The 23,161-nt window shown below is 36.8% G+C and overlaps 1 protein-coding gene across 3 annotated transcripts in view; it reads left to right on the forward strand.

The window, feature by feature from the left end:
* Nucleotides 1-23,161, forward strand: part of ap1b1 (adaptor related protein complex 1 subunit beta 1) — an 80,912-nt gene that overhangs the window by 31,923 nt on the left and 25,828 nt on the right. The window contains exons 6-18 of one of the 3 annotated variants that reach the window (XM_043715636.2): nucleotides 1,957-2,147; nucleotides 2,506-2,727; nucleotides 5,442-5,562; nucleotides 7,683-7,778; nucleotides 8,302-8,417; nucleotides 9,396-9,561; nucleotides 9,929-10,027; nucleotides 15,143-15,402; nucleotides 16,538-16,745; nucleotides 17,373-17,393; nucleotides 17,634-17,663; nucleotides 18,540-18,674; nucleotides 20,432-20,577. In XM_043715636.2, coding sequence (XP_043571571.1) covers nucleotides 1,957-2,147; nucleotides 2,506-2,727; nucleotides 5,442-5,562; nucleotides 7,683-7,778; nucleotides 8,302-8,417; nucleotides 9,396-9,561; nucleotides 9,929-10,027; nucleotides 15,143-15,402; nucleotides 16,538-16,745; nucleotides 17,373-17,393; nucleotides 17,634-17,663; nucleotides 18,540-18,674; nucleotides 20,432-20,577 — 1,811 coding nt within the window. The remainder of the gene's footprint in view (nucleotides 1-1,956; nucleotides 2,148-2,505; nucleotides 2,728-5,441; nucleotides 5,563-7,682; nucleotides 7,779-8,301; nucleotides 8,418-9,395; nucleotides 9,562-9,928; nucleotides 10,028-15,142; nucleotides 15,403-16,537; nucleotides 16,746-17,372; nucleotides 17,394-17,633; nucleotides 17,664-18,539; nucleotides 18,675-20,431; nucleotides 20,578-23,161) is intronic. The other 2 variants (XM_043715638.2, XM_087999994.1) reach the window with 2 other exon arrangements.

The following is a 23,161-nucleotide window of genomic DNA, read 5'->3' on the forward strand; positions in this document are numbered from 1 at the left end:
ATTGATCATGTTGTGATGAATTGTACACACATTTTAAAGTAAATGTCAAAGCTGGGGAGAGAAACCTGATAATGCTCAATAGGATTGGAATTTACAGTGCACTCATTAGGAAGATTCACAACTACCTAAAATATGTAGTTCCTACTATGCCTACAATATCCCTACTAGCTGGTGCCTTTCCAATAAGAAATGTCATGCTCATATTTTAAAATTTCTATGAATTAATATGTCATTTGGGTGCATACATTTCAGTAAAACTTTAGTTTACATGATTAAGGGCAAAGTCATGAATTGCATAGGATATTTAAGTTCAAGCAGCAAATAGTTATTACTAGGAGAGGGGTTATGTGGAGCATTTCACCTGTCAACAGCAAAGAATATTTCTCTGTTCTGGTGGCTAAATCACTCCTGTAACATCTGTTCCTTGTATGCCATTGTGTGCAGATTGAAAGCTGCTATAGTTTCTCTTCCAACTGTGGCTGAAATTAATGTTGATGTTTAACAGAGTTTTTTTTTCAATCACTGCTGATAGAAGTTGACTTGACAAATCTGGTAGGATGATGAACAAATGCTACATCTCCAAACTTATTTTCATTTATTCTCATGAACCTTTTGTATAAAATTGCCTCCCTGGAGCCTAGTCTTTCAGCTCGACTGACATAAGAGTTTTGCTATTCCAAGCAAGTTGTTCTTGGATCCTTGTTTGTTATATTTGAGTGAAGTATTTATCTTTTTTGACATTTTCATTTTTTTAATTCAATCTTTGGATTTGGGTGGTACTGACCAGGAGGTATTTATTAATCATTCCACGTTTCAGTGATTTAACACAACTGAATGGCTTGCTAGGCTGCTTCAGAGGGCCATTAAGAGTCAAGCACATTGAAATAGGACTGTAGTCACCTGAAGGTCAAGTCAGTTAAGGACAGCATGTTTCCTTCCCAAACGGACATAATGAATCAGTTGCACTTTTATCAACAATATTTACACTTTCAAAGTTATAAAATAGGATTCAGTGACCAAATGATGAGCTGAACTGTCAACATGATTGTGGCACTTAATGTCTCATTCAGCCTGCTTTTCAGTAGTGCCAAGTAATAGAAGCATATGTTAGGATTTTAAATAAACCTCACTTTTGTCCAATAGTCTGTATCTATAATGTAGTCAATGGGGCAGCATGGTGGCTCAGTGATTAGCACTACTGCCTCACAGTGCCAGGGACCCAGAGTCAATTCCAGCCAGGGGCGACTGTGCAGACTTGACACAGACATTCTCCCCATATCTGCATGGGTTTCCTCTGGGTGCTCCGGTTTCCTCCTGCAGTCCAAAGATGTGCAAATTAGGTGGATTGGCTGTGCTAAATTGTCCATAGTGTCCAGGAATGTGCAGACTGGGGTGGGTTGGCCATGGGGAATACAGGATAAGGTAGAGGTTTAGGGCTGGGCGGGATTCCCTTTTGGTGGGGTCGGATGTGGACTCAGTGGGCTGAGTGGCCTGTTTCCACACTGTAGGGATTCTATGATCAAATCTTCCCATGCCTTTGATTATGCTCATTTAACAGTGTGATAGTGTTTGTGTGATATCTACAGGCAATGTGCACTACTGTTTACAGAAGATATTTCTTATTTGTAGGTATGACAGGATCCAACCTTTTTAAAACTGAAAAATTCTTGGGATTTTTATTTTGAGATGACATCCTCAGTCCTTGTAAGAAATTGTTAGAAACAGCATAGGCTTGATTTTTTCTGATCAATTTATATATTTCTATTTATCCCTCACCACATACGATAATGAACTAGTCAAAATAATTTTGAACCATATACTGATGACGGACAATGATAAACCAGGTCTAAATAGCCAGTTGGAGTCCCACAACATGTTTGGAGTAATTTCTTTTTGAGTCACTTTGACATGAAAGTTCTCTTTTAACTAAATTCCCTGAACTCTTTCAATTTGCAGGTGGTGGCAAATGCTGTGGCAGCTCTGTCAGAGATTGCAGAGTCCCATCCAAATAGCAATTTATTGGACCTCAACCCTCAGACTATCAATAAACTTTTAACAGCCTTAAATGAATGTACTGAATGGGGACAGATATTTATCTTGGATTGTTTAGCCAACTACAGTCCAAAAGATGACAGGGAGGCTCAAAGGTAAAACTGACAGATTAAAGTATTTTCTTACTTTGACACAATTACATATTATTCTTTTTTTCTAGAATATTTATATATTTCCAATTTTAACAATGCATTGGTTAAAAAGTTGTATTTATAAATGTTGATCCTTTTAATTGCATGAAGAAAATGTGTGCAACTTATTTGCTTTTTAATAAGTAGAAGTTGAAGCACCAGTCTGCATCTTTCAGCTAGTAATTGGTCATCTTATTCCATTGAGTTAAATTAGTGCCCAAGTGAAATATCATTCTTTCATTCTTGTGTATTAGAATATATACAAAATGTGTTAATTGTGATAATTTAAACATGACTTTAACAAGAATCTCTTGTTTGATAGCATCTGCGAACGTGTGACGCCACGTTTATCTCATGCTAACTCAGCTGTTGTCCTGTCGGCTGTAAAAGTCCTCATGAAATTCATGGAAATGTTGTCAAAGGACTTGGATTACTATGGCACTTTGCTGAAGAAACTGGCACCCCCACTTGTAACATTGCTGTCTGCAGAACCAGAGCTTCAATATGTTGCCCTCCGAAACATTAATCTCATTGTACAGAAAAGGTATATTTTGCTGTTTAGTTTTTGGAAGTAACGGAGCATTTGTGTTATAAGGCATGAAGGTTTCTAGGAACACATGTTTTAAGCAATTAAAGCATCAACATTTATTTTAAAATTACCATTTGACCAGATGTAATTATCATTTTGTTCTTTGGTGTTAAGTGTTAATATTTTCAAATGAATCAAAAAGCTCTGCTTTTTAAGTTTCATTCTAAAACATGAATTATAATAGTGTATATTTTGTGCAATAGCTATAGTGCAAAAAGGGATGCTTTACTATGCAACTTATTGTGTAGGAGCTTATCTGCATGTCCAGATAGATGTACAAGATCATTTGTTTTTAATGATCAGGAAACAATTCTGGCTTTTTAGCTGGTATTCAATCCTTAAGTATTACCAACAGACAGATTTGCTAGTCATTTATTTGATTGCAATGTTATGGACCTTGCTGACTACTGTTTGCTGCAATTGAGTTTTTTCTATTATACTGTGCAATAAACTAATTTCATAATTCACTGAAGTGCTTTGGGTTGTCTTAAACACATGGGCGATTTCATATGAATGCAACTCTCATTTGTCTTTTCTTTTATAAAACTAAATGAATTTTGCATGGGCTTATGCATAGTTGGTTAACTTGCAGTAATTTATTAAGTTCTCAAGCTGTGGAATTAATTCACTTTTAATAACTCATTGTTTATTTTTGCCAGCTAGTTCCAGTAAACTTGTTTGCTACTGTTTATGCATGTCTAAATCAAATTTCTGCCATGAGAATGGAAAATTTTAAACTGGTGCAGCTGAGTGTATAAATTTGTTTAAGAGAAACTTTATGCTCTATCTAATCATACTGTTTGTGACTGGGGATGCTAATTGCTGATATTACTGATATCAAAGTTAAATTTCCTAATTCCAACATCCTTTGCCTTGCACACTACTCTTCAAAATTCTAGTTGGGAACCAAACTTCTCTTAATGTGCTGCCTACTGATGTCCATGTCTCTATCGAAAACCTCTAATCCCTCTTGGGCTAATGATTACCCCATTTGAGCTTCCTAAATCCAGTGCATTCAGACCTGAAACGGGAGGCAATGGCATAGTGGTGTTATCGCTGATCTTTAGTTGCAGGTAATACTCTGGGGACCCATTTCAAATGTTGCCACAGTAGATGTTAGAATTTGAGTCAGTAACATCTGGAATTCAAAGTTATTGATGAAATGATTCATTGTCGATTGTCAGATAAACCAGTCTGGTTCATTCATGTCCTTCAGGGAAGGAAGCTGCCTTTCTGCCTGATCTGGCCTACATTTAACTCCAGACTCATAACAATGTGGTTGACTCTTAACTGCCCTCTACAAAAATAGGGATGTGCAATAAATGCTGGCCCATTACTAATGTGGTCAAAACTCTGCCAAATTATTCATTGTTTTAGGATCTCTTTGCCGATAGATGTAATTCTTTTTTTCAGCCTCATCTGTCTCATGGGAACCTACTTGCTCTTGCGTGACTCCATTTGTACAAATTTTTTTCCTGCCCTCAGTCAGCTAATATTGTAGATAAAGTCATAGAATCATACAGCATGGAAACAGACCCTTCAGTCCAAATTGTCTATGTCGACTAAGTTTCCCAAACTAAACTAGTCCCATGTGCCTGCATTTGGCCTGTGTCCTTCTAAACCTTTCTGATTCATGTTCTCATCCAAGTATATTTTAAATATTGTAACAGTACCTGGTTAATGTTCCTTTTCAAAACTGCCTTCATTATTCCCACCATTTCAAAACAAAAAGATCTTGAATCCTCCTTTGTAAAGTACCATCCAATTTCAGATCGTGAATATATCATTTCCTATTTTACTCTTCAACCTTAAATGAATTTTGCATAAAATAAGCATGCTTTAGTATTCTTTGAAGGCACTTTACCCCAACTAGATTGCAAACCTGTCTGAATTGCATATTATACAAATTAGACTAATATTAACAAAAGATTAAAGTTGATTTATTTCCTGACTGCTAAAGTGTTTAATCCTTATTTTCCAGCTGAAATTTGAGTACGTGACTAATTTCTGACCATTCTTGGTTTACTTTGTGCATGCTATGCAAGTGGTTATATTGAAGAATGCATAGACAGTGTGAATTTTCCTTGCAAAATTGTAAATTCTGTAAATCTGAAATATTGAAAATCTATATCAGTTTTCCAACTCAACAGGGAAAGACAGGTTAATCTTTCAGAGTTTGTGAACATCGCAATAAATATTTTGATCAGCTCTTCGAGTTAATGTGCAATCTGATGAAGTGATATTCATCTGAAATATTTGCATGAATAATTGCAGTACAGTGGCCAAATGGTTTACTTCTGTACTATAATTTCTTGAAAATTATATTCGAGATGGTGGAATGATACAGTGAAATAAAGTAGTATGCCAGATGTTACAGCAGATAACAGCATATTGAATCTGCTTCCAAATTTTATGAATGGCAATGAATCTTTAGGAAAAATCCACACACTTCACTGGTCCTGTTGTAAACTGATTCTCACTTAGACGCACGTGCAAATATAATTGTCCATAGTGAGGCATATCTTTGTCATCTATTCATTCTGTATGAATTACCATGCATAATCATACTTCACACATTTGTTTATTGAAAACTGGAATTAAAGCGTTACAGGAATTAGGAGCAAAGTGAAATGTAACTTTTATACTAAATCTTGTTTTTCTTCAAATAGGCCTGAAATTCTTAAGCATGAAATGAAAGTTTTCTTTGTAAAATACAATGATCCAATTTATGTGAAACTGGAAAAACTGGACATTATGATTCGCTTGGCTTCTCAAGCCAATATTGCACAGGTCAGTACTTCAAATGTACTGTCCAAATTACGTTGATCATAAAATATTGAAAGTACTTGTGTCTGACAGCATTTTTTGGAGAGAGAAAAGTTTATCAATCTAGATGGCCATGAGGTCGGATGAAACATTGTTAACTGACCAAGTTGGCTTTGTTTGTCTCGCCACGCGTGCTGTCAGACCTGAGAATTTCTAGCATTCATGTATATTTTCAGATTTCAGACAACTGCAGTCTTTTGCTTTTGCATTATGTCTGTGTTCTTTTATGGAAGAGCAGCCTTGAAAAACTGCTCTATTTTTAATCCATGGTCATACATTAGCAGTGCTTCATTTTCAAATTGCGTGAATTATGAAGCATTCTTAACTGATTTTTAATGCTTGAAGGTGCAGTTTTGCTTGCACTCTAGATTGTTGTTCAGATTGGTATGTTTTATTTACAATTGTTGGAAACCTTGCTGATGTGCAGTGATTTTATCTTGTTGAGAAAGGGATGTGTTTGGAATACTGATTTCTTTGGGCTAAAAAACTATGTTTGAACTGTTTTCTAACATGAGCTCCACCCTACCCACAAAGTTTTATTTTCAAACATTTGATCGACATCAACTATGGATTGTATTTTCATTTTTTGTGTATCTTTTTGTTAGTCATGAACACTGGAATAATTTTCCCAGTAAATAGTTGACAGCAAATAACAGATACAGTTAAATGATTAATTGATATAGATTTCAATTGCAAGGCTGTTGGGTCATCCAGTGAAATGGGCAAAAATTCATTACGTTCAAATTAATTATTCATTTTTATGTTGCTCTGATGAGATTTGTCCATATCTAGTGATTTCACAGAAAAATTAGATTAAGGACATGATATCTAGGCTACGTGTTATTTTGTGAAGTCAATTTTATTGTGACTGATTTATTCACACTTTTATTGCACTAACTATATATATTTAGGCTACAATTGGACATTTCAATAATCTTTAATAAATTAATTCATTTTGCGAACAGCAATGGCAAGCTGACGACAGTTCCATTTGTCTCGAAGCATAATTTTTCAATCGCTTCCCATAGTAATTAGGTCCTAGTTATTGTATGTATTATTTACTAGTTTCTTTCTCATGAAAAAATCTTTGTGCAACCAAACACTAGGATCTCTAAATTATATGAACTTGGCAGTTAAGATAAGATTCTTGTCAAGGTTAACGATAATTTGCTTATCACAATATGTTTGAGGAGTAAATAGAGTCATAGAAATGTACAGCACGGAAACAGACCCTTCGGTCCAACTCGTCCATGCCGACCAGATTTCCCAACCCAATCTAGTCCCACCTGCCAGCACCCAGCCCATATCCCTCCAAATCCTTCCTATTCATATACCCATCCAGATGCCTTTTAAACATTGCAATTGTACTAGTCTTCACCACTTCCTCTGGCAACTCATTCCATACACACACACCACCCTCTGAGTGAAAATATTACCTCTTAAGTCTCTTTTATATCTTTCTCCACTCACCCTAAACCAATGTTCTCTAGTTCTGGACTCTCCCACCCCATGGAAAAGACTTTGTCTGTTTATCCTATCCATGCCCCTCATGATTTTATAAACCTCTAAGGTCACCCCTCAGCCTCCGATGCTCCAGGGAAAACAGCACTAGCCTATTCTGCCTCTCCCTATAGCTCAAATCCTCCAACCCTAGCAACATCCTTGTAAATCTTTTCTGAACCCTTTCAACTTTCACAACATCTTTCCGATAGGAAAGAGACCAGAATTGCACACAAATGTTTCTTTTTAAGTTGTAGAAGTCAGAAGGGCAGCTTTGAGACAAAATGAAGTGGTCTCAAAACAGGCGAAGTATTTAGCTTTTTAAAACCAGCTTTTTTGGGCTAATTGGCACTTTCTTGAAATTAATCGGAAATTTAATCTGGAGGCCAAACTAGAATTGGTGTGTTATATGCTGTGCCAAATTACATTGAGACTATCATTACATTTGCAAATTTGTTGATTATGGAAGATCCCAATAAGAGGATAGATCCAGTTTTGAAACTGTTTTACTTACCTTCCAACATAAATTGATTTATGATGCATGCAGTTTTTGATTAGCTCATATTAATTATTCCAACTTGCAGGTGTTGGCAGAATTGAAGGAATACGCAACAGAAGTAGATGTTGACTTTGTACGGAAGGCTGTGCGTGCAATTGGACGGTGTGCTATTAAAGTTGAGGTAAAGAATAAATTCTAAATATTAATGCTAGTATATCACAGATCAGACTTGTGAATTCCTGATTGAGAAAATATTGAATTACATGATGCGAAATGGTAACTGTCTTCCAAGCTCTCTCTAACCAGGAATAATGATCTATTTTAGCCTGTTTTTATGTTAAGGACTCAGTGCAGTTCTACTAATTGATGCCATGCCAAGACTTCAGTTTGTTTACTTGTGCTCTGATAATTTATTATTTCATTAAAAGCTTTAAATAAATTTAATTTAGTTTAGTGAAGTGATACAAAGTACTTATTTTTAATTCAGCATTGCCAGTACCTCAGTAAGAGTGAGTTAAAATTCCTGTGAACCCTTGATTCCATTTTAAGCCCAATTCAAGAATTTTAACTAATTTCCATAGATGTTGGAATGAGAACGTTGACGTGCATTAAAGATATAAAACAATAGCAGTAATGTCTGATTGTCTTTTCTCATTTGAAGGAATACTGCAGCAAGCAATAACTTAATAAATGCTTTGTTTCAGCAATCAGCAGAGCGCTGTGTGAGCACACTCCTTGACCTCATTCAAACAAAGGTAAATTACGTTGTGCAGGAAGCCATAGTAGTAATCAAAGACATCTTCCGCAAATACCCAAACAAGTAGGTTCTATTTGTGTTTTTTTACAATAATGTATCTGTTTTATGGATTTCTCTTTTCATTTCAGTAAACTCAAGAAATATGTGCACATTTATTAAACGTCCACATATTTCTGCCCATTGCCCAAATGCACTACATCAGATTTGATGTAAAATAAATAAATGAACAGGAAAGCAAACACACAAATAAAACTGACTCCATATTGTGAAATTTCCAAGTAACTTGAAACTTTTCAGCAAGTGATGTCTCGAAAGAAGACTACATTTTTTTAAAAAAAACCTCTTTATTTTGATTTCTGAAGTTTTGCAGTTGTAATTGCTTACTAGCTATTTGTTTAAATTGCTTCATAAAACTAATCTAAAAGCTGAGTGACTACTATTTCAACAGTGATCTAAGTTTACTATGATCGTTGTCATAAATTTAAAATTATATTGCTGGCTAAGTATTCGATGTGACTATCTAAAATTTATTCATCCTATCTTCGCACAACAGTCTTTTTAATACCTTAAGTTTGGCGTGTCTATGGTAAAAATGAGAATTGACAGACACTGCCCACACCATGCATGTGAAAATGACATGGTTGCATTATTTTTTGTACACTTTTCACTCAATCGTACTTTTGTTTACTACCACTAGTTGACTCAGTGCCTTCAGCCTTTTTTGAATATGAAATGTGTTTTATTGCATTCTAATTCACAGAATTATAATAACAATGTGAATCTTGGGCTGCATAAATATTGCATGTGCATTACCATTCCAAAAATGCAAAACTGCAATGTAAATTTAGCAATGACCCCACTTAATTGTAAGAGTGGATCATACTTTCTGTAGAGGAATTTGCTCCACTTCATTCCAGAATCAAGTTGAGCCCTGATTCCACTTCCTCATATCACTCTTAATACAATGTAAATAGTGAAATAGCTGAAGTGTTTTATGGAAAAGGGTACTTTTATAAAACGTCTTCTGCCTTATAAATCAAGGTATGAAAGTGTTATTGCTACACTTTGTGAAAATCTTGACTCGCTTGATGAACCAGAAGCACGAGCTGCTATGATCTGGATAGTAGGTGAATATGCAGAAAGAATTGACAATGCTGATGAACTATTAGAGAGCTTCTTGGAAGGATTTCACGATGAAAGCACACAGGTAAGAAGTTGATCTTCACCTTTCCAATATACCCAAATAAGGGGGTAATGTTTAGACCTGAATGGTAAATAGACAGATTGCCCTGATATTCAGAATTGTTTTAACATGCCTCATTATTTTAGAGTCTCCTACACACTTAGACACCACTGCCTTTGGGCCATACCTGAAGAGCAGAATATAACTTTATTAATACTATGAATATTAGAATCTGTTTGTTAGATACCGATATATATTTTGATTGTTAGTGTACTTTTGCATATGAAGTAACATTTTTATCTTTTTAAAAAATTATATCAATAATTCTGATTGTTTGCCAAGTGAAATGCACTTCATGATTCCTCATGGCATTTTTGTCCTTTTGTGATAGGTTCAGCTTCAGCTTTTGACAGCTATTGTGAAACTGTTCTTAAAAAAACCAACTGAGACGCAGGAACTGGTGCAGCAAGTTCTCAGCTTAGCCACGCAGGTTTGTTTGTTTTTCCATCTGTTTAATAAACCTGACTATAAAATTGGAACCCAGATGTAGATTGTAACCCAGTACAATTTTTTTTTTTTGTTTTTTGGTCAATCCTTTTTTTTTCAAAAGGACTATTACAAGCCCTGTAGAGACCAATAGATTTCCCAGTGACTGACCAAAATGACCAAAGGACATTTTGTTTTCTTTCTTCACTCATGGGATGAGGGCATTGCTGGATAGGCAGTATTTCTTGCCCATTCCTAATTGCTTAGAGGGCAGTTAAGGGTCAACCACATTGTGGGTTTGGAGTCACATGTAGGCCAGACCAGGTAAGGATGGCATTTTCCTTCCCTAAATGACAAAAGTGAACTAGATAGGCTTTTCTGACAATCGGTGGTGAATTAATGGTCATCATTAGATTCTTAAAAATTTCAGAGATTTATTGAATTCAAATTCACCATCTGCCATGGCAGCCTTTGAACTGGATCCCCAGAGCATTAACTGGATCTCTGATTAATTGTCCAGCGATAATACCATTAGGCCATTGTCTCCCTCGTGCTTGCATATTTTACAACTTTTACAGCAACGAAGAAACTAAATCTCGATGAAACATTACTTAACAATAATGTTTACATAACTACATCAAATAAAGGAAGGTAGATTCATATTAACTACTAACTCAACCAAAATACTTTGATTTTTAGCTTATGGCATGCTCCCAGCAGGTCCTTGCAGATCAAATTCCAAAGTCATTCCAGCTGTATATCAGCTTCTTCTCCCTGCCATGCCAGGGCAAGTCTTCAGTTGTCCTTTGAAAGCTGTTCCACTTATACTTGTAATTATTCTCAATACATATTTCCACAAGTCTAGTCTCTTCACAGCTACTTCTCACCAGCCTCCTGTTTGTTGGCTAACATGAGTCTCTTTTGTGTCAAGATGTGAAAACAATGCCAGAAATTGTGCTTTCATACATACTGTGTTGACCCCCTGTTTCTGCATGAAATACTATGCTGTCTTCAGTAACTAGCCTGGATTTCCCCCTCAGTCCCCAAAACTTGAATGTTTTACTCCCTTAATCTTATGCACCAACTTACAATGCCTGTTGAAGATGGTGCACAGGAATTTAAGACATGACCACACAGCAAGCTGTGCGTGGCATGTTGAATGCTGAACAGAAAAAGGCCATCTAGAAAAATGAATGAAATGTGAAGTTGCCTCTAAGTTGGAAGTCCATAATATTTGGTATCTTGTTAAATAGCTGTTTTGCAGTGAGGCAGTATGGTGTTGGTGAAAATCTGGTGCAAGAATGGAAAAAGGAATTTGCCCTGAAGAAGGTGCTCAAGACCAAAAACTCCACCTAATAAACGGACCAGTGACTGACTTGATTTTGAGAAATAATTAGCAGGATGAATCTTTTAAAATTGTGGAAATTGTTAGTGTAACTAGAAATGCAGTGCATATAAACTCTCAATTCTCCAAATCAATAACTGGATCCAGCAGAGATTTCAGTTGAGCAACTATTTGGTGTGGCCATGTTATGGACTGATGCTGCCAAAGACTAGGATTGCTCATAATACCCATTAAGTAACTTCTTCATCATGGATGAAACGCCCATGAATTTCAATATGCCCAGCACCCTAGACTGGCATGGAAAGGTTCAGAAACAGTTCTGGTGAAAGCAGCAAGACTTAAGAGCAGATTCATGGTGGTATAAGTCTGTAGTAATACTGACAAAACAAGATTAAAAACCCAATAGTAATTTTCAAATGTAAAAGCATGCTGAACAAAGATTCATGCAGGAATTTGTTTGCATATCCATGACCTGATTGAATGGATGAGGATGATTTGAAGATATGGATAACTCATGGAATAGGTGTCAAATACACCGCAGGAACGGACCCTTCAGCCCGCCAAGCCTGTGCTAATTTCTGTGTCTTATTTAGACCTGCTACCTTTCGCTCATGTGCGGTTTCTATTCCTCTGTTCACCTCCTATTCACATGTCTATCAAGATCGCCTTAAATGTTGCCAGTGTGCCTGCTTCCACCATCTCCACTAGCAGTGCATTTCAGACACCAAATATTCTGTTTGAAGAATTTTTTCCACACTTCTCCCCTAAACTTACCCCTCTCACTTTGAACCTGTGCCTTCTATAGTTGACCTTTCTGTGCTGGAGAAAAGCCTTTGACTAACCACCCTGTCTAATGCCCCTCATAATTTTGAAGGTCTCTATCAGCTAATCCCTCAACCTCCATCTTTCCCATGAAAACAATCCGAGTTTATGCAATTCCTCTTGGATCTAAAACCCTCCAGACCAGGCTACATCCTGCTAAACCTTCTCTGCACCCTCTCCAAAGCATTCATGTCCTTCTGGTAGTGAGGCAACCACACAATATTCCAAATGTGGCCTAAGTAAAGTTTTATACAGCTGTAACATAACTTACCAGCGTTTAAATTCGTGCCCTGGCTGGTGAAGGCAATTGTGCTGTTGTCTTCTTGACCACCTTATCCACCTGTGATGTCACTTTCAGTGATCTGTTGACCTGTATGCCCAATTCCCTCTGTATATCAGTGCTCCTAAGGGTTCTGGCATTTATTGTATAATTTGCACCTGACTTTGATCTTCCAAAATGTCTCATCTTGCTTTTGTCTGGATTAAACTCCATCTGCTATTTCTCTGCCTAAACCTACAATATATCTACATCCGGCCGTATCCTTTGACAATCCTCCTGACTATCTGCAATTCCACCAATTTTGGTGTCACGCACAAACTTACTTATCAGACCACCTACGTGTTCTTCCAGATCATTTATATTGCAAACAACAAAGGTCCCAGCACTCATCTCTGAAACACAATTCAATATTCTCCATTCCACAAAGCACCATTCCACTACTACTTTGTCTACCATGACCAAGCACGTTCTATATCCACCTAGCCAGCATGCCACGGATGCCATGAGACTCTATTTTGTACCAGCCTGCCGTGAGGTACCTTATCAAATGCCAGATAGACAACATCACAGTCTTCCTCATCAGTCATTCTTGTCATCTCCTCAGAAAATATTCCCTGCGCAAACCCATGCTATCTACCACTAACCAGTCCATTCCCTCCCAAACATGAATAAATCCTGTGTCTCAGTATCTTCTCGAACAGCTTCCCCACCACTAACATCAGGCTTACCCAGTGACCTACTTGAAATATACAGCTTACAGGCAGTCCCTGGGTTGGAAACAGGTTCCTGAGTCCATTCACAAGTCTGAACACAACACAATATAAAGCAGCACAGGAAATGTTCATATGTTTGATGTCTAAAATTACACCCTGTATGGGATCGCATTAATACTTATGAATGTTCATAAGTTGGGGCACACCTGTGTTATTGTAAGGCATGTTCAGATGCCATTTAAGATCAAGATCTATTGAGCTCTCCATTCCCATTAGCCCTAAAAGACTAACTTTTCTATCATCTGCTATCTCCTGTCTTCTATTCTCTCTCAGCTGTTCCTTCTGTCATTATGGCAAAATACTGCAGATGCTGGAAATTTGAAACCGCACAGGAAATGCTAGAGAAACTCAACAGGTCTTGACAGCATCTGTGGAGAAAGAAACGGTTAACATTTCAAGTCTGGTATGACTTCTTCAGAACTGAAAGCTGTTGGAAAATAGAGGTAGAGGACGAGCAAGAGAGCAGACAGTATAGAGGCCTGATGCAAAAGCATGGGGATTGTTGAGTGGAGATAGAAAGAAAGAAGTGTAAATTAAGTTTTTGAAGGAAGTTTTTTGGTCCTTGCTACTACGTGCAAAATAACAAGATGCAAACATGGCATGGTTGTGGAGGAAGAGTGGGGGTTGGTAAAGAATGCAAAAAAAATGCAGACAAGAAGTCGTCAGTTTTTGAAGTTAGTAAATTCAAAGTTGAGACCCTGAGGCTGTAGAGTGCCGAAGCAGAAAATGTTGATCTTTGAGCTTTCTTCAGTCTCTGTCCTTGTCTCGCCCACCTTCGCATAAAACCTGTTACATGGCTTACCTTCTGACCTGAGACCTCTTCCTCTCTACAAAGATGCTGTATAACCTGCTCGAATTTAAATGTTACATAATTTTAAAAAAACTGCTGGAAAAACCTAAGTTGTCCTGCAGTCACTTTGAAAGGAAAGTTAAAGTATATTATCATAGCTAATTTCTTGTACAAGAGCCAAACTCTGGTTATTGAGGAGGAAATATTTACCAAATGAAAATAATTTGGTTAGAAACAACTGAGCATGTGTTCATAGTTTACATATTATAAATAGTTGCACCAGTTGTATTTTATTTTTTTTACATTTATCTTTGAACTTAAAAAAAACACTTTCTAAATGAAACATTTATCTGGAACATTTTGGCAATGGTAAAGCCAGTTAAGAATCAGTCACGTGGCTATTAGTCTGAAGTCACATGTGGGCCAGACCTGGTAGGATTGGTGGATTTTCTTCCTTAAAGGACATTGGTCAATGAGGTCAGTCTTTTTCATCAACAATTAACAATGGTTTCATGGTCATACTGACACTAGCTTTTAATTGTACATCTATTGATTAAATTCAAATTCCACAAGCTACATGGTGAGGTTTGCACTCATGTTTCCAGACCATTTGCCTGGGCCTCTGGATTTCTAGGTACCATCACTACAGCACAGTCTTCCTCTGTTACTAGTGATGATCCCCCTGACACCTATGGGAAGAAATACTAAATATTTAGTTCACTCCAGCTTATTAGATATATCTAAACGTCCGTGGATATAATTGAACATCAACTTATACTTCATCATCTGTTAAATGGTGTATTGAAGAATGGCTAAAGATTATGTAAAGTACACCAGTAGAAGATGGAAGTGCTATAATGCACTTCATTACAGTTTATTTGTTCTTTTGTTGGGATCATCTTGTTGTTTTTACATTGTTTCAAATAATGAATATTTGCTGTCTGATGCTTCATGAACTAAGCAGTTAAAAATGTTTTCCAGATTGTGTTCTTTATTCAGCATTTCAATGAATGGATATAGTGATTAAAAACCAAGTATTATGCTCTGCTATGACTGGTTTGTACCTAAGGTATAAATACTATTCCAGTGAAATCTTTTTTATGTTGCAGGATTCTGATAATCCTGATCTGCGAGACCGTGGCTACATATACTGGCGTCTACTTTCTACAGACCCAGTAGCTGCAAAGGAAGTTGTTTTGGCAGAGAAACCCTTGATTTCAGAAGAAACAGATCTTATTGAGCCAACGCTCCTTGATGAGTTAATTTGTCACATAGGAACACTGGCTTCTGTATACCATAAGCCACCCAGTGCATTTGTGGAAGGTAGCAGAGGTGTTCAGCACAAGAGATTGCCACCACGATCTGGATCGTAAGTAAAAATTCTCTAAGGTTATTTGTTTCTGCTTTCTTAAACCAGACAGATCATTAAAGTTTGCAGCCATCTGGCTGATTGCATGACTGCTTTTTCAATGAGTAGGACCTACTAATTGGAAAGAACAGCTGTCTATGCCCATTGTCTTATGAAATAGACCATTTGATATGTAACGTTGTTTAACTTATGAGTGATTATGAATGACTTTTAACTGTAAAACTATGGAGTAATTGTGCATAACTGAAACGTTTGTTCATTTGTGATGTTTTCACTCCAATTTCCTTTCCATCATTGAGTTTACCTCATGCAAATGAGATGTCTTGCTTATTTGAAACAGCCCGAGATTTTTGGAGACTGCTTCAAATAAGCAAGAATTTTAGGCAAAGGTATCTCATTCACATCAGGCAAACCCAAGGCTTTTGGGAAGAGCTATAGAAATATAAGTTACTAGTTTTTCAGTAACGTCAGTACTGTGTTTAAGCAAAGCTCTTAAGAACAAAGATGAATACAGCACAGGAACACGCCCTTCAGCCCTCCAAGCCTGCGTTGACACATTTTGCCCTTCCATGCTAAAACTTCTTCACTTGCAGTATCTGTATCCCTCTATTCCCATCCTGTTCAGGTATTCATCCAGGTGTTTCTTGAGCGCTGCTGTTGTGTCTGCTTTCATCACCACCTCAGGTAACACATTCCAGGCAATCATCACCCTTTGTGTGAAAAGCTTGCCCCTCACATCTCCTTTAAAGTCCACCTCTCCAACCCCTTGCACCTTGAACCTGTCTCTCCTAGTAATTGATCCCTCCACTCTGGGGGGAAAAAGCCTCATAGTTTCCACTCTATTCATTGCCATTCACAATCTTTTAAACTTCTATCAGGTCATCCCTTAAATGCCTGCGTTCCAGTGAAAACAAACCCAGTCTATCCAACCTTTCTTCATAGCTAAAATTCTCCCATACCAAACATTTTTTTCTGTACCCTCTCCAAAGCTTCCACATTCTTGTGATAGTGTGGTGACAGAAGTGTACACTGTGTTCCAAGCGTGGCTAAACTAAAGTTCTATAAAGCTGCAGCATAACTTGTCTATCCTTATTATCAATGCTTAAATTATGTCTAATTTCCTGCCGTGTCTCAGGAATGAAAGTACAGAGAGTCCAGATGTAACCCCATCAGCTGCTGCACAGCCCACTGAGCAACAACCAGCCGTTATACCATCCCAGGGAGATCTTTTGGGTGATCTACTGAATCTGGACCTTGGACCTCCAGTAAATGTTCCCCCTATTCCCTCTTCAACAGTTCAGATGGGAGCCATGGACCTCCTTGGTGGTGGATTGGACAGTTTGGTAGGCAAATAACAATAGGAGTCTAACACTGTGGTTTTCAAGTTTTTTTTTAGAAATTGTCAATGTACCTGTCAAAGTTAAGTTAAAATGTTATGATGGCATATTTAATTTGGTTGTGGTGTTCAATCATGTTTTAGCCCCTCTTCTAATTGCAGGAATGTAATATTGTTCAGGATCTAAAGAGCAGATTAATTTTTTTCTTAATTTTACCTTGCAGCAATTTTATTAGTTTTCAGTATAAAAATAACTAATTAATATTAATAAACTTTCATTTAATGCTTTAGAGTGATGTTTTACCTCTTCAGATTTTGCATTAACTAATGGATAACTATTGGCTATATGTTGACATCTGAATTTTAACAATTCTATAATGTCAAATTGCTTTAACGTAGCTTTAGAAATTCAACAGATGCACTGAAATGTTATACATTTGACATTGTAGAGGCAATACTGATTTGATGTTTTATTTTTAGTTGGTATTCTTTTAATAGCTGAAGCTGATGTACGTATACTAATTATGCTGTGTTTCTTCTTTAAATTTATGCTGTTCCTTTTTTTTTCACTCTACTTCTGCTTGCATGTGAATGTCCTTGCGTTGCCTCTGTCTTTGCATATTCGTGTCTGGAGATGGGCGATGAGACCGAAGGGGTATGATCCTCTGTCCTTTTGGCTGGTGACTTTTGTTTCCAAGTTAAAGTTGCAGGATAATTATAGTTTTACAGAATATATATTATCCAATCTCACTAGTTCAAATAATTTGGGTTTATTAGTGGAGAGAATCAACATTTTAGATGTTGTAGAATAAAATCTACACTTTTTTTTATCACTTTTATTCAGAATGTACTTTTCATCTGCATTGTGCAACCAAACTATTTTGTTTTCTTTTAGCTTGGTGGAGATCTAAGCGGGAGCCCTGCAGTAAGTTACATATCTGCTTCATAAATATGTCCAAATATTACACCACACATCCACTTCTTTAATGAGAAGAGATCCAGTGATTTAATGCTGTTTCCTTCTAACCTACAGCTGACGTGCTTTTCATCATTACAATTTGTATAAATCAGTTGAATTCTTATTTCTATCAGTCTTAATTTCCTAATTCTTAACAATTAAATCTTTGTGGATTTAAATGTTTTCTAAAATAAAGGTAAAAGTCCAAGTGAGAACTGAAAGTGTTGAATCAAGAATGCAGAGCAATCGCATATTCTTAAGAAAACAAAAGTCTACATTTTAGCAGAGATTGTAGCAACATTATGCAAAATGAATTGTATTAATGTTCCTGTCCTTATGATACAAAATATTTAATTCTTACTGAGGCTGTGCCGTGATGAGATCTACTATAATTTATTTTTGATTTGTGATTTTTTTTTTTTAAAAATTCCATTTTAAAAACAGTTCCAGGTAAAATGAAATTGCCTTTGTCTAGCTGACCATCCAATTTGATTGTTTATGAAAGGCATAAATCCAACCTGCAACAGAATTGGTTTTAGTTTTAATGAAGGAAAATTCACCTTCACTATGATCGAATTGATTCAAAAGCTGTTGTTAACCCACTACATTCAAAAGTAGTTTTCTTCATTTCTGTTTTTAATAACTTGACTTTTGATTTCTTTTTTTATATGTTATCATATATTACAAATCTAAATTAATTGTATAAATCACCATTGATTAACTAATCATAGTTTAGCACTTTGATTTTTCCTGCAGTGCACACAATTAAAAGCAAGTATGCAGCTAGTTTTATAATGTACACAATATAACATTTGACGAATGCATCTTTTGCTATTTGTACAGATTGGTGCAGGCTATGGAACTCCAGCAGTCATGCCAACATCCTTGACTGCACCCCTAGGAGGTGGTTTAAGTGACCTATTTGATCTTGCTGGTGGAATGAACATGCCATCTGGTTCTTACGTGGAACCAAAAACTGTAAGAATTATTTATTTGCTTTTGATGGTTTTTTTACTTGAAGGTTAGATTATCCCATCTCCTGACTATTTGGCCTAAGCGCCTTGTTGCTCAAAGGAGCTGATGCCCTGCTCCCACATTCATTCCTGTGCTGCCCGTAGCTGATTATAAGATAAAACTCTGTCCAGGTGCAGCTGTTTTCTGATTTTTTTTCTTCTACTTGAAAGGTGATGAGACAGCCTTACTTAGTTAACTCTGAACCTGTGTTTTTTTTCTCATTCTGTGGCTCTATTAGTGCTTTAACACTAAGTAGTAGCACATTACTTCTAAGCAAAAAGCTCTTGCTCCTTCTCCCCAAATAACTTTGATTTGAACTACTGGTAGTTAAGTGGTTACTCCTTTATATATATGCTCAGGGATAGTTTATTATGATTTTACTCTATTGATTTGGTTCTTTTTTTTTAAAAGAAACTCAACACAGAATTAACAGAATTTTAATGGCCTTGAAAGTACACACTAAAATGCTACACAATGCTAATTAAAAGTTTAAAACCTGATGTGAAGCAATTGAGTTTGGAGAACGTAGCAGTTGTAATTTCACACACATTTTAACTGTAGTTTATTAATCTTGCCTTAATGGTGCATAGCAATCAAGGTCTAAACTAACAAATCAACTATTTTACAAGTGCACACCTGCATTCAGAGCAAGCTAATGCAAAATGCTTGAGTGCTGTTGATAGGTTTTAGTATCAATATGCTTTGTACAGATTCACTTGCAGTTCTTGAGTTAATTCTAATCTCCATGCAATGAGGTAATGAATGATATTTTGTATAGTATGTGGCTCATTTCCCTCCTCTAGCTACTTTCCTTAGTGGCTTTGTTTAATAGGCTATAAGACTATTGCATATCACAAGAGATCCTGTTTTGTTCTTCATTCATTTGTACCTCCTTTTCGGCAGGGGATACTAGCGAACATTTAAGTGCCTTTTCTATGTTCGGTTAAATATGTTTGTTTTGCGTTATGTTATGTATTATGTTGATAGTACATTTAAATAAATAAACTTCTGCAGTCTTCCAGGATGAATTATTATGAGCTATGTGATTAACAATGTTCTATGTATCTTTCTTGATCAACATGACTAACAGTAATTTTGTGAGGTACACTATTGCGTTCTATTATCTTCTCTCCCCCCCCCCACCCCCTTCTGAAAGTTTGTCATTTCCAATTTATTTCATGGGCTGCAAGATTAATGAGACAGGTTATCTTTGAAATTGTGTCCCATTCCAGTTGGTATGTTGACAATAGAATGTAAGAAGCATTTTCCATCACCGTTTGATGTTTTATGTAGTTGCTATTGAATATTGAGATAGTTAAAATATAAACTCTTAAATAACTATTATCATTTAAATAATTACACTAATTTGAACATTTGATTGACTTCCTAGTTGAATTCTATTTAGTATGAAATCATGTAAATATAATGGCTGAAATTAGCCCTACATTAGTTGTCATAGATTTTGCTGTTTCTAAAATCCCAGATGCATATAGTGTTTAGTTTGTTGTGATAGGACGCTAATTTGTCTTTAGCAGACCAAAATGTATAACTGGCATCTTTGCATTTTGATAAACTTTGTGCATTCCAGGATAACTTGATAATTTGCTTGGAAAACGCAAGTGCAATGCGTTATAAGGTTATTTGAAATTATAACTCCTGTTTTTCTTATTAAAAATTTCTACACAAAACTGTTCTAATCTGTTACATTTTTATTTCACCAGGTTTGGTTGCCAGCAGCAAAAGCCAAAGGTCTTGAGATTTCTGGTACATTTTCACGCCGTATGGGTCATATCTACATGGATCTCTCTTTGATGAACAAAGCCATGCAAGTAATGACTGACTTTGCAATCCAGTTTAACAGAAATAGGTGAGAATTGAATTCATTTAGTGCATTTTTTACTTAACCACAGATTATTTTGCACTATTGTCATGCTTGTATGAAATGTTACTCCTGTAGCAGCCACAAAAGAATGTAAGAGCAGAATCAGGTCTTTCAGCCTGTCGAACCAAACCTGTCATTCAGTTAAATCATAGCTGATCATCTCAGTCAATGTCACATTCCCACAATATCCTCAATGTCATTGGTCTCCAGCGATTTGTTGACTTCTGTTTTGAACACATATTGAACTTTTGCAGCCTTCCAGGATATTGAATTTCAAAGGTTTGCCACTCTGAATGAAAAAATCTTTTATTCCTTCAGTTTTAAATGGCCTGACCCTTATTCTGATGATGTCTCCTGGTTTTATATTCACTAGCCAAGGCAAACACCTTAATCTCCCTGTTGTGCTCTGTAAGAATTTTGTAAGTTTCAATGAGGTCACCCTTCATTCTTTGAAACTCTAAGGATTGCAGGCCTGGTCTCTTCAATTTCTCATCATAAGTCAATTCTGCTATCCCTAAAATTAATCTGATGAACTTCTGTTGCATTCCTCTCAAATACATCCCTCATTTGAGTAAGGAGGCTAAAGCTGTACGCAGTACTTCAGGTGAAGTCAGACCAAGACTTTGTTTAACAGCAGCAAAACATTTTTACTCTTTTACTCTCATCCCTTTCCAGTGAAGGCTAGCATAGTCTATCTTCCTAATTTCTTGTTGCACCTATATGCTAACTTTTAGTGATTCACGGACATGTGCACTTCTCCAACCTTTCATCATTTAAGAAATATTCTGCCTTCCTTGTCTCCACCTATGTTGTACCTGTCCAGAGGCCTTTTAACTGTCGTAACTGTACCTGCATCTACCACTTCCTCAGGCAACTCATTCCTGAAAAAGTTGCCCCACGGGCCCTTTTTAAATCTTTCCCCTCTCACCTTAAACCTTTGTCCTCTAATTTTGGACTCCATAATTTGGAAGAAAAGACCTTGGCTATTCACCATATCTATGTCCCTCATGATTTTATAAACCTCTATTCGATGTGATGCTCCAGGTGTAAAAAGGTTCCAAGCTGTTCAGCCTCTTCTTATAACTCGAACTGTCCAGTCTTAGCAGCATCCTTGTAAACCTGTTCCTGTATTCTTTCTAGTATAACAACATTCTTCCAAAAGCAGGGTGACCAGCATTGCACGCAGAATTCTAAAAGTGGCCTCACCAATGTCTTGTACAGCCACAACATGATGTCCCAATTTGTATATTCGATGCTGTAACCAATGAAGGCAAACTTACTAAATGCTGCTGCCTCAATCATGTCTAACTGCAATGCCATTTTCAAGAAACCATGAAGCTGCACCTCAGTTCAACAACATTCCTCAGGGCTACCATTAATTGTGTAAATCCTGTCCTAGTTTGTCTTAGCAAAATGCCACACCTCACGTTTACCTAAATTAAACTCCATCTGCCACTTCTCAGCCCATTGATCCATCAGATCAAGATCTTATTGTACTCTTAGATAACCTCCTTCACAGAGCAATTATACCATTAATTTAGGTGTTTCCACAAGCTTCATATATTCTCATCCAAATTGTTGACATAAATGCCTAACAGCACTGATCCGTACGGCATGCTGCTGGACACAGGCCTGCTGTCTGATTAACCACCCTCTATCGCCACCCTTTGTCTTCTACCTTCAACGAATTTTGTATCCAGTTGGCTATCTCTCCCTGGATCCCTTGTGATCTAACCTTATTAACCGGTCTATCATGCGGGATCTTATCGAAGTTCTTGCTAAAGTCCATGTCGGCTTTCATTTATCTTCTTGATAACCTCTTTTTAAAAAAAAAACTCAATTTGTGCAATATGATTTTCCGCTCACACAACCATGCTGACTATCCCTAATCAGTCCTTGCCTTTCCAAATGCATTGTAAATTCTATCTCTCAGAATCCCCTCTCACAACTCACTTGCCACTGACATCAGACATACCAGTATATTGTTATCTGGCTTTTCTTTGTAGCATTTCTTAAATAATGACACAGCATTAGCCACCCTCCAGTCTTTCAGCACCTCACCTGTGCCCGTTGTTGATACAGATATCTCTGCCCTGTAATTTCTTCCCTCGCTTCCCAAAAATGTTCTGAGATACACCTGATCAGGTCCCAGCGAAATATCTACCTTTGTCTTTTCAAGACTTCCAGCAGCACCTCTTCAGTAATATGGACACTTTTCAAGACATCACTATTTATTTCCCCAATTTCTCTTCAATGTCTTTGCAAAATATTTGTTCAGTATCTCGCTCATCTCCTGTAGTTCCACATGTAGATGGCCACGTTGATCTATAAGAGACTCTATTCACTCCCTATTTACTCTTTTGCCCTTAGTATACTTTAGAATCTGATCATTCTCCTTAACCTTGCAAAATCTGTGTCATGTCCCCTTTTTGCCCTCCTGATTTTACTTTTAAGTGTATTGCAAATTCCCCTATACTCCAGGGGTTTGCTTGATCCCAACTGTTTGTGCATGACATATACCTCCTTTTTCTTGACCAGACCCCCAATATCTCTTGACATCCAGTTTTCC

The sequence above is a fragment of the Chiloscyllium plagiosum genome, unplaced genomic scaffold, assembly GCF_037043375.1.
Source record: "Chiloscyllium plagiosum isolate Xiang-an unplaced genomic scaffold, Cpla_swu_hap1 HiC_scaffold_24, whole genome shotgun sequence".
Taxonomy (NCBI): Eukaryota; Metazoa; Chordata; class Chondrichthyes; order Orectolobiformes; family Hemiscylliidae; genus Chiloscyllium; species Chiloscyllium plagiosum.